The sequence below is a fragment of the Diadema setosum genome, chromosome 11 (assembly GCF_964275005.1).
Source record: "Diadema setosum chromosome 11, eeDiaSeto1, whole genome shotgun sequence".
NCBI lineage: Eukaryota > Metazoa > Echinodermata > Echinoidea > Diadematoida > Diadematidae > Diadema > Diadema setosum.
In genome coordinates, this window is record NC_092695.1 from 33,810,156 (window position 1) to 33,823,374 (window position 13,219).

Here is a 13,219-nt window from a genome sequence, read left to right on the forward strand (position 1 = left end):
TTGATCGAGATGTATTGCATTTTCTGATGTCTTTTATGGTTTTGATTGAGCCATACCACAGTTTTTCTTGTCTTCTGCTGTTTTGACTGAGACGTACTATACAGCAGTCTCTCTATTTGTTTACCTGTTAGATCACTGTTGATTTGTTTTGTAGCATCTTTGCACACATCACTTGAATTTGTCAGGCCCTTTCTAAAGGTAGGGACTTTCCCTAATTCGTCTTCCTATGAAGGGCAGATTATAGAAAAAAAAAGCCACAGTACAAATGAGATAACTTTGCTCCCATCATCTGCCACATCCTGCGGGACCTGTGATGCCTTGCATGACAAAACCCCACCAAAATGTGGGTTGGGTTGATTTTTGTTTGTAGGTACATAGGTACATGTGGTCAACTCTGTGACATGGTGTTCTGGGTGTATTTCTGTTAGGGCTGCCCTTTTCCTATTTAAACTCTAGTGTGGAAGAATTAAACTCAACAAGTTTTAAATCTTCTATTTGTTGTTGTTTTTCATCATCTTAAGTTGCCCTTCTCCCTTTTCTACATAATTATATGTATTAGAGCAATATGTGAAAGTGTGACAACCCAATAAACTCATTTGAAAGCAGTCAGCGGTAGCCTTCATCATAATTATGACATAATCATGAAAAGAATGCTGTTGATGAGTACACACACACACACACACTGATACTCATCATAGAAAGATGTTGGTATACACATGGTAATTCCCCCCCCCCCATTCCCACGCCCCTCCCCTGGGGACACATTTTATTTAGAGAACACTTTTTGACGGACCTCAACAAGGCACTTCTGATGTCACAATGGGCATGAGAGTTACAGTTAAATCTGGCTGACGTAATCCACAATAATAACAAACTTGAATTTCTCTTCCCACCCCACTTGGTGGCACTAGTTTTTAGAGTGTTCTCCATAATTCTTGTGTGATACAAAGTGTGCTTTACAGGACTCTCTACCCGTTTGATAGCTACACCACATCAATATGATGCAGTTTGAGCTTTTAATGCACTGTAATCCAATTTGAATTGATTTCTTGACAGGATAGACGATAATTCTGATATTCACTGGTGAATATTTCACGCTTGGCATAATTGGTTCACATTGCGTGAGCTTCTGGTTGTTCCTCTTTCCTTTTCTCCTGCTCTCTGTGCCTCAGCCTTGTCACTTGTACCTTAAAGGCATAATTTACCATTTGCAGATGAAACAGAACCCCAGCATTAGTGTTTTAAAATAGTTCTAAAATGTGAGTTAGGGATAGAAACAACCACTGTAAAAATTTGAATTGGTAAAATTGAAGTTAAGTATTGTTAGATATACAATAGCTACAATAAAAATGTTTCTAGAATAACCCGTCTACAGTTACGGTTTATTGAGAAAAATAGCTGTATCTCCTTACATTTTAGGCCTTATCGCGAAAACTTTATATGATACGATATTTTGTGGTAAAACAGACCTACATATATGCATTAAATGTCATATCTTGATTTTTTTTTAATTAAATCACTGTTCCTAAAGGTTAACAGGACGTTTAACCCATTGAGGACGGGCTGATTTTGCTACAACACACATTTCCCATAGACACTTGCCCGAGTTTACTTGGGACTCGTCCTTAACAGGTTAAAGTATCATGAAATACTGTCTGTCAAAGAATACATCCTTGGGTTGAGGGGAATAATCTGCTGGTCATGCTTACATTTGTATCTACTTACGGTGTAAATCGGGAAGATCATTTACAGGGAGCATTCTTTTGAGACCAAGTTGGAGACTATGTACCATGATCTTTTCTTGTCATTCAATGAATCATGCCTGTTAACAGTTTAGCAGGGAAAAAAAAAAATGATAGTACTGGTGGAAAAAAAAAGAAAAAAAGAAATGGCATATAAAAAATAATTGTCTCTTATATCCAAGGAGAACATTTTTCTTTCTTTTATCAGACTGGGTAGAATGGACAGGAAGTGTTGATCTTAGTTGGCTCTTCGTCATTGATTTACAACCACATGATCACATTTCAAATCATTATCGACCATTCTAAAGGGAGATTTGAACATCTGAGCAGCTGCCTACTAAATACCGCTCCCTAAACCAATGTGAGCATGCATGTCTATGTGCCATAGGACTCTATCATTCAGTTCACGGCAATGGCTACATAAGAAAGAACAAGTTAGCACCGTAGAAATCTAGGAGATTGATACTGACTGCCTAGGGGCAGTTTAATTTCTTGTCATTTCCTCTTTTTTTTTTAAATTTCTTTCAATTAATGTTGGCATTAAACAAACAGCTGTATGCAAGATCCGATATCTTTTGCATGTTAACTTAACATAAGTGCACAATATGGGGGGGGGGGGGGGTAATGCTTCTAAGAGTTGATAGAAAAAAGGAAAAAAATACTACCAGACATATATTGCAATATCCAACCATCTTTACATAGTTTCCATGGTTTGTCATGCTCCTCTCACATCTACGCAATACCTTCTACCGGAAAAAGAAAAAAAGAATGGATAAAAATTCTACTCATGTTCTCACTGAATATGAAAATCATGCATGATGAATCTATCCATCTAGATACAGACAAAAGGAAAGATGCCGGACACTTGGCAATGCCTGAACCAGAAACAACATTAATCCAAGGCTCTCTGTAGAGCAGCATTTAATACTGGGCGGCCCTGGGCTTCCTAGAAAGGTGTGTATTCCTTGGGGTTCCTGCAAATTCGCGTCCCTGAGAGATCAAAGGATAGCTTGAAGCAGACAGAACTAATTGGCTGTGATGCAGGACTCTCTTTACACACTTATACAGCCTGCCATTTACACTCTTTCTGACTTTGTTCTTGTCACTCACTCAAAAACACCACCAACAAAAACAACAACAACAACAAGCAAAAAGCAACCCACGCATCCTACAGAAGATTCATGAATATTACACTGCTCTGGGACCAGTGATTTGAATGAAATTTAAACTGACTGCATTTTTGTAAAAACAAAAATTCAATGTGAAAGAAAAAAGAGATTGGATTACCTCAGGAAAAAGAAGAGTTCTGTGATAGTTTCTGTCAGAGATGGGACTGTGAATCTAAATTATAGATCCAAAGCAGAATTTCTTTACAATTACAGGTACAAGCGAGGGTACACATAGATATCAATGCTGTGCAGAATGATTCAAAAGTGAGAATGTCTCGTTTTGTCATGTGTTTTCTGGGGGGGGGGGGGCATAACCTAAAATGAAGGCCTACAAAAATGCATATATTTTATATTTGACTGACATACAAGAAAAAAAAAATGCTTGTGAAGAAAGTAGCACTGGAATATATGCTGCTGCAGGCCTGCAGCTGTATACCTGATGACAGCTACAATTGTACATATATGTATTAATTATGACCGTCAATGTTTTCTGTGTATTTCTTGTGTGCCAATGTTGTGCTTTAATGAAGTGGCATAAATCATAGCCATGATTGATACTTCTGAGAGCTAACGGTAATGTGAACACAATCACTTTCTTCCGTGAAATTACATAAACAAGTAAAGTTCACTTAAACTGGTTAAGCATGAAATGTTAATCACATGGGAGTTTCCACTTTTACAGTACAGTTTGATTCTGGTAAAGTTTTGCCCCGTATTTTCACAAGCATTCTCATTCAAACTACGATACAGTCATAATAATAACTATTCATATTGGTATTTCATCCACATTGTATGGCTTGCTTTTGTGTGTGTGTGTCTTTTATTTGTGAAGATTCCTTCATGATACACATATCTTGAGGCTCACTTACACAACTTACATGGATTGACAATTAAGGTAAATTTTAACTTCATGAACTGATTGCCTGTAGACAAACCCAATATATTTTCTAGCAAAATTGTAATCTTCTCATTCTATCGCCCAAAGCGTGCAAGTTTCACATTTCTTCTCTCGCGCTCCCTCCCGCTCTCTCCCATCTTCCCTTGTCTGGCACGAACACACATGATATATCTGTTACCACGGCAACACCTTTCTTCGGAGTCATCCCCACTGCATTCTTCATCCTCCCCATCCCTTTCCCTCCTGGAATGCCTCCTGGAAGTTCTCTCCAACATTCTAATCCTTTTCATGCATTGCTAGGACTGTAGCACAATGGGTATCACGTTTAAAGAAGATTAAATGAGTTCACGGAAAGGAGGAAGAATTCAAACACCACAAAAATATAATCAAGTAAGTGTGGTTTTGAGGCTTTCTTCATTGTTTTGCACTGTGATGGAGAAAAAACTTTAAAAGAAAGAAGAAACAGTAGTGGCATAGATTGCAGTTAAGGTGATGGAGTTGCTTCTCCTGTTTGCTCAATCATGCAGCTTAGTACTTGGTGGATTTTCTCAGTCTTAAGCTTTGTATTAGTGCACTTTCACTACGAGGTTTAGATACGTCCTCTCCCTGCTCCAACACCTCTCCCCCTCCCTTCCTCCTCCAACCCCTTCTCTTCTTCTTTCTTTTTTGACATCATCTTCATCTTAACCTTCTTCTCTTTCATCATCTTTTCTTTCCCCTTGATCCCAATCTCTTCTCATTCTTCTAATCCATCTTCTCCCATTCCTTTTCTTCTTCATTGCCATCATTTTTAACCTGCCTGTCTACAATCCTTCAACACTTCTCTCATTTCTTCCAATCTACGATATTTCTCCATTAACGTGTTTATACTTCTTTTTTCTTTTTCCTGTAGTACGTCTCCATCTATCACTTTCCTCAGCTGTATCCCTTCAGGATTTCTTTCTTTTCCAAGTCCTAATGCTCTTGTACATCAGCCATCCCCCCCCCCCCAACACACACACATGCATGCACACTTTTCCTCTTTCCATCACATTCCAGTCAAAATAGAAATGCTTTTAACCCGATGAGAACGAGTACTGAGTATACTCAGGCAGCTGTCTATGGGAACTGCGAGTTGTAGCAAAATCAGTTCGTCCTCAATGGGTTAATATTTGCTGCATCATGGGACATCTGCATTCCGTAACAAAATTGCCCATAAGGGTGCATGTAAAGCGTACAATAGGCCATGATACCTTGAAGGCTAGATTTGCTCACCATGTATCTACTACCTAATCCATAATTCCATCTTCAGGACTAGAAGCTTGGAGTAGCTGACAACTTTATTTGCCATATTAATGGGAGACAAAAAGAACAAATGAACAAAAGGGCAATCCCACAGTTCATGTGAACACACAGAGGAATGAAAAGAGCACTGTGCAAAACAAAAGTTTCATAAAGGGGGAGGCCAAGGCTTGCAAATGGCAGATTAGTTTGATTGGAGAATGTAAATGCTCTCCTGCCTTTATTGGGCAGAGGCATAATGCAATTGAGTGATGTCATCCTGTCTAGTTGATTTGGTTTGTATGAAAAATTCTAGATGGATGTTCCCCCTGAGCTTTGATCAGCTTTGGTGTGCTGTCTATTGCGTGTCTGCACTACAGTGATAAATTGACGATTCAAGGCAGATGCCGCCATGTTCAACATCACTGATAAAGCAGAACAGTTCAACGACACTGTCAGATGCAGAAATCCCAGCTTCTTTGTCAGCAGTTTAAAGGGGCATTCCAGAAGATTTTCATAATTTCACATCATGTAGTACATAAATTGACAGCTCCATGCATAGATTTGTGAAATTTATTGTGGTCCTTGAGCAAAGAAACAATACTCTGAAAAATCTTAAACAAACTACACTGAACAGAGTTGATGACAGTGGAGCCTCACATATTTCCGAAATATTGCAGTGTAATTCCATTACAATACCACTTGCTTAACAAGTTCACCTGTGAGGAATGTATGTATGCCATCTTCTTTTGTTCTGTTTCCTTGAGCCCCAACTCAAGCATTCTTATGGTGAGGCTGCCGTGTCATCATCCTTGTTCATTGCAATTTGTTGTAATTTTTGAAAACATTCTTATTCCTCAACCCAATCACTATAAATTCTGAAACTCTGTACTTGGTATAACTGATTCATTGTTGTTCAATATATGTAAAAGTCTGAAAAACATGGAGGTCCTCTTTAAGGCTCCATCTCTCTCTCTGTCTCTCCATCTCTATCTCTCCATCCATCTGTTTATTTCTCTTTCACTGATGGAAGGAAAGAGGAACGACCGAAGTGTCAGGGGTGCTGCATAGCGACTTGGGACTGTCAAGTCTAATAATGTGGGGGATTGTGGGATAGGACTGGCTAGGTGATCATTACAATTGTCATCCATACACAAGGGACACCTATTGAGTAACATCATGGGGTAAACTACTCATGTTACAATGTCTGCAGTTCTTTTATCTTCCCAATCAAATTGCCTGCCACAACAGGATGGGAATCTCATAAATGATGGTGAAAAAAATGTTGCACGTATAATGTAATCAACTTGAAACTACTCTAGTCTCTTTTTGAAAGAAACAAAAACATAACATGCAATAATATTGTCATCTTTAAAAAAAAAAGAAAAAAAAAGCTGACTGCATAATTCATTATATAATCATCTCAAATTGTACCATGAATCTAAAAATAAACAGGATCAGCCCCACATACTGAAGTCCAAAATATTCATTTTAAAGTATTAAAACAGATACAGAGGCTACAGCAGAGTACTACATTTCCTTGGCTGTGTGTTCTCTCCATTCATTTTTTTTTTAATGTCTGCAAATTCTTTTACAACCTGAGCTGTCACTGTTTTCTATTTTGGAAAGTCTACAAATCTATTTGTATTGCACTACATTGCTCTGTGACATATTGAAGCATTGCAACATCTGATACCATCTGGAGTAAGTGCAATTAGTATAGTATACAAAATATCTTCCTACCAGTCATTCAACCAGTGTTAGCATTTTTAGGTGTACTCTATGTAGCTACATTCGTATTTACACCAAAGTCTGTCCTGAGTGTAGGATAAGCCAGAACATTTGCTCTGTACACAAAATTCATGTACTGAATTACATTTTTTTTAAATCCATGCACTGAATTACTTAATGAAATCATGTCACATACTTTAATATTCTGTGTTCTACTGCACAACAGAAGATGAAATTTGAGACTTTGACCTCGACTTTTAATGTAATCAACTTTCACTGAATTTAATCAGTTGATTAATAAAGTAATCAACTCATCAAAAATATTGAAGAATTGGTCCAGACCTTGAGGAGGAAAAAAGACACAGAAGCAGATTGTGGAGTATTCCGATATTAGAGAGACTGAACAAACAGACATTATGTCGCTTGAGGAGTAAATGTGAGTTCATCGATGGAAACATGTAGTTACTTTCAAGTACATACATCCCCTAAGGCCTTGCATTCTGAGCTACCCCAATGGAATTCTTTTACTTCCCATGAAAAACTGGTGGAGCCAGACAAACAAGCAAATCTTATAGCCTGGAGAAAGTTTGATCAGTATGCCATCACTTTTCTACAAACTTATAGAAGAAAAGAAAGAAAATGCCTGCCTTTCTATTCACATTTGAAGAAAAATAATTAAACATGAAGCGCAGCAAAAGGCATTGTAATGTTCAATCAGTCCAGAATATCATTATATTGTAATGTTCTGTGACGTTGATTTAGAGAAAAGACTGTAAAGGGAAATAATGAGACAAAGAAAGGCATATACACTATTTTTGTTTGTAAGCTCTGTTGCAAACTCCAACATGTGCTTCAGCTGCTGTTCTGGCTATAGCACTTGTTTTATAGGGGAATGACACCCAAATTGTGGATTTCGTGAATGCATCAATATTTGAGAAACACATTTAATAAGTGAAGTTTAAGGGAAATTGGGCAATTCGTTCAAAAGTGAACTTTTCAGCAAGCAATCTACAAATTCATCATCAGGTAATTCTGTTGAAGGCAAATACATGTATTGGCAAGGCGCTCGGCAACCACTTAGCAAATGGTTTGTAAACGGTCAGCAGCCGGTTGGACCCTATTCACAAACTAGTTGCCAATCACAAGGCAAGTGCCAAAATGTGTCTCGCCCATTCGCTAGAAGAAATTAAAGTTTTTCTAACTCGCGGAAGTTCATTGACCAACCTATGACCTTTAACCTTGTGGTGACCTTGAACTCCCCAAGGGACATTCACCAGCCAAGTTTGGTCAAAAACAGACATATAGATCAAAAGTTACGAGCCATAATCAAAATGCGCCATAAAAATTAACATTGGGCCCTAAAAGTTCATTGACCCCGTCTGTGACCTTTGACCTTGTGATGACCTTTAACTCCCCAAGGGACATCCACCATCCAAGTTTGGCCACTAACAGACCTAGGGATCAAAAGTGATGAGCCATAATCTGACCTTTGACCTTGTGATGACCTTCAACTCCCCAAGGGACATCTACCATCCAAGTTTGATCACAAACGGACATAAACATTGATCAAAAGTTATGAGCCATAATCAAAACACGCCGCAAAAACTTAACATTGGGCCCTAGAGTTCATTGACAGCTGCCTGTGACCTTCGACCTTGAAGTGACCTTCATGTTTGGTAAAATGTGTCACTTTGTATAACCACTCTTCCCTCCAAAGTTGATTGAAATTGAAGTCCTCAGTTGAGAGTTATTCAAGTTTTTGTAGCGTTACAGACGGACGGACGATTGACGGACAGACGCCGCAGGCGATCCCTTAGTCTCCCTGCACCTCTGGTGGACTCGACAAAAATTTTGAGGCTGAGCCTGTGGTCACTGATTGACTGCTGATGGTTGCTACAATTGTTTTCTTTTTTTTTTCTTTTTTTCCTCTTTTTTTTTTGGGGGGGGGGGGGGGCTTGCTGGAGGTTGGCAACAGTCTTCAAGTAGGAAAGACCAGGGCTTGAAGACACATGCATATATATGCACACTTACCGGTCTCTGCTAATCTCGCTGGAACAGTTACTTCCAAGTTAGAAATGTCAATATCTGGCATGGCTGCGATGACCTGAAATCAGTAAAAGCATGTGCATTATATTATTATTATCTCTTTTGTCATATCATGGCTTTTAAGGACTGCTCCTCCTAACATACCCCATAGATTTCTTTGTATCTATTATTTCCACAGTCTTAAACATTTGGAATTACAGAAGATACCTGCTTTTGATAGAAATGGATTGGGAAATTGGATACAACTTCATGGTTGACCGTAATACATACATTATGAGACAATCATCAATGAGAAGTAATGCGCTAGAGGAGAAAAAAAATAGGGGGAGGATATTCCAGATTTAAGGTCATCATGTCACACTTGCCCTCTTGTGCCTATCGTAAAACAAGTGCATCACAAGTTACATTGTAGCATCAGTTTTATGCGAGGGTCTCAAATCAGGCAATACACCTCTATCTTTATCATGACCTGCTACAAAGCCCTTCCAAATGAAAATCTCCCTTTAAAAAAGATCATTCCTGGTGAATGAGAGATGATATCTTTTTGTAAAGATTCCTCTTCTTTCTTTCTATGGTCAAGTTGATAACATCGACAATTTAATACAATTAAAGTATACAGCCACACTTCATGAATGCAAATCAGAACCTGTACATAATCATTCCAACTGTGACCATGGAGAATTCAGACGTGTGACATTAGCAGAATTTTTTTAGTTCTTGTTAAAGTTTCATGAACTCATGTAGTTTGGAAAAGCCAACTAAGAAACTTCCAAAAGGAAATAACTTGCCGACAACTCATATTGGCAAATGTAGCCATGCATTTCAGAAGTGCAACCAGACGCGACTCTAGTCACGCCTCGTTGACACTTCTCATCGGCAACACACCTGCCGTGCATTCACCCCAAACTGTGCACCCATAATTATCCCCTCAATAAAGTTGGAGATGGCACACATACGGACCATAATGCAAATGTCACCAAACAGTGCCTGAAGTGGCAATGAACTTCTGCCAGTATCATGCTCATTTTAATATCAGTTTTAAGTTTGTTGGTAACAATTTGATTTTGGATCTTCCCATGAATGAGCACACCATCTGGCGGTCTGTTTTCAGGGAATAACTATTTCTGCAAGCAAATCGAAATCATTAACAACGAGATATAGTGGATGCTTCACAATAAAAATTCTGCCAAGTGACATAGGCTCACAGTATACAGAACATTCAAGATGGTTATGATTAGAATCACTGTGACACTTTCTATCAGAATGCACTGTCTGCAGATACTGTATAGTGAGAAAAGATTATGTCAATGTAGTATACACTCGAAACTATTAAAAGGTAACAAGCTTTGGTGAGCACTTTATTGCCCTAGTTTTTGCTAAGCCGGTCGAATATGAATCTTTTCTATTTATTGTCATCCAAATCGCTCTCCTAAGGCACCCGGCACAAACATCTTCCATGATTACATGCAAAAACATCCAAACCCTCAGAGTGCCACACATAATACTGGCCATTATGACATGCCATGATGTGCCATGCAGTTGCACACAACCTGGTTAAGACAACAATCAAAACTAGCAGACTATGTAATCTTGCACCAATTCTCGATATCACCAATACCTAGTTGCCGTACGCACAGCAGCGTTTTAGATGCATTATGTGATAGCTCAGGGGACAAACTTGCCCCGGTTTGGGCTGCATATGCTCTCAGGTATACCCATTTTTTGTTGAAGATTTCTTCACCTTCCATCATGTGAAGAGCACATTGAAGCCTTGCAGTAGTGCACAACTACTCTAGTGACTGCAAATCGGTAAAATTTTTACATTTTATACTCTTTTTTAGTTGAATTCTAAGCAGAGCAAAAAGCAGTAGTTTACAAAAGAAAAGCAGACGAAAATTGCATTGAATTGCATGGGAACTATGACACACACAAGACAATGGCACCAAGGAATCCCACAAAGCATCTGTGACAGGCGATACCAAGAATTGTCAAGCATTACATACCGAGAATTGTCAACCATTTACAGACGCTAAACCCAAGTTACATCAAATAATGACACACAATGGCCTTCTTCATGGGACACTGTTTGTTATATACAGACTGAATACAGAATAGGCAAAGTTTAATACATGTTGTCACAGAAGAGGACCTCTCTGACTAAAAGGTACATCTATGATTTGCACTCAGGAGAAGGGTACAGTGTAAAGGTACATAGTGGTATGTCTAATTCACATATATTTTACTTTACTTATTATGTCAAGCTATTTGTAGCATCTGTTTGACCTTCAGATTGATCAAGACACTATACACATGTGATCATTGATGAGGTCAAAGATCAATTGCATCGCAGCAACTGACTAAACATGCTTCATCCTTGGTGCCATGTATACAATTGTACCAACCTGAGCTGCTTGCTTTAGCTGAGAATGAAGCGTTGTCTTTTTCAGATCCTGGACAATCTGGGCCAGCATCACATTGAGGTCCTCAGCAGAGAACTGCAAGTCGGCCATCTTGTCATCAGTGTTTCCCAAAATCCAGTCTGAACAGTGATGTATTTAATTCGGTCTGGATTGATTCCTACATACACTGGAATGATAAATGCAGAATAGCATATTGGGCTATGATGTGTAGGACTTTTAAATTTTTTTTTTCCTCTGCTAATAAAAGTAAAGATCTGTGGTCACATTATGTTAATGGGACAATTGAACATGCCCTGCAGGGACACAATGAAATCTGCATAATACATAAAGTCTACAAGTGTGTACATCAGTGTAGTCCATCAGTGGGGACAGAGTCTGGGAGCTGGATTGAGTTCATATTGCATTGACATTATTGTGGTAAGAGTTACACGTAACTACAGTTGTGTACCTCAGAAACTTCTACATACACTCTATGCATCCTTACATGCAGATTTTACAAGCACTGATTTTGATCTTACACATATACAACATTGTATGTGTACACATAAAATGTATATAATGTGTCAACTTCCTCTGCAGGCTGTTATCTTCCCTATGAGCAATCTTCAATGAACTGAATAGTGACTACAGAGATGCAATGAGAGTTTTTCTTTGCCAGGTTAGTTGCTAAACATGATTTTGTAATCAGTATTGGATAAGTTCCAGAAATACTGCCCTTAGGACCTTCCTTTGAGATGTAATGTGTGGAATTCAAACTATGCATGATTTCAACAAGCAAGTTGGTCTTCTGAACAAATTGACAGTGGGTGTAGAGCCCATTTTGTTTCCTTTCCATCTGACAGTAGAAGAGCAGCCTAACCAAGCCCCATATCGTATTTGTAGTGCATAGAGCAGCACAGTTTTCATGTTTCAGCACAGTGGCATGTGCATAACCCACTGCACTATACTGTCGACTAGAGCCTAGACATCTCATCTCAGTGTACTAACGATAGTAAAGTAATCGTATAGCCTGGGTGGCATCACATTCAATAATAGGACATTGAAATACTGTATACGCTGAATATTTATAATAATAATAATAATAATACAGGGTACTTATAATGCGCCAGTTCCACATAGTTAACGTGCTCAAGGCGCAGTAGAAGAAGTAAGTCATGAAATACAAAAATCCTTACACAAACATGCACATGAAAATTAATGACACAATAATGATAATGAAAAAATATACATCATAATATACGATTCTACTGGAAAATGGAAACTGGAAAATATTTCGCGAGGTTTTTATTTTCACGAGTCAGCTGCTATTCGCGAAATTAAAGACACACAAAAATATTGACTCTGATCCTGCTATGAATGTAATGCACACGTATACATTTCTCCTTTACAGTAGATACAGTACTAACGTTCAGATCTAGTAGTAGTAGTACTAGTAGTACGGTCTGCTGTCAGTACTCCATGATCGCGAATTTTAACTTCTCACGAAATCTCGGGAAGTCTCGATTTGCAAAAATTTAGACTTAACTAAATATATGGCATATACAGTATTTGTTTACTCACAGACTCAGACACAGAGATTGTCTTAAGAGAGCACTACACAAACGTCTAAACATTACACAGTCACACTCACAGTACAGCACCAGGCAATCGGTGGTGACACTGCACTGCACTTGCTAGTGCGGGTGGTATGATTAATTGAAACCTAGTAACAATAACATACCGTACCGATACGCATACGGCTCGATATCAAAAGCAAATGCAAACTATCTTTGAAGCACGCTTTTTCATCTTCAGGGCGAATGTAACTAAACACAATTATCATTACAGCACTGTTTCCAGACTGCGCACGTCTAAGTGGCCTGGCTAGTGGCTAGTCCGAATGACAAATGCGAATGTAAACACCGTGTTCAAATGGCAGTGTAACATTACACAAATATCTGCGTATGGGACTGT

The 13,219-nt window shown here is 38.6% G+C and overlaps 1 protein-coding gene across 1 annotated transcript in view; it reads right to left on the reverse strand.

The window, feature by feature from the left end:
• The window catches only part of LOC140234768 (TBC1 domain family member 19-like), a 220,937-nt gene that overhangs the window by 207,495 nt on the left and 223 nt on the right, over positions 1-13,219 (reverse strand). The window contains 2 exon segments of the mRNA XM_072314804.1: positions 8,832-8,904; positions 11,249-11,432. Of these exon segments, the coding sequence (XP_072170905.1) occupies positions 8,832-8,904; positions 11,249-11,356 (181 nt within the window). The 5' untranslated portion in view covers positions 11,357-11,432.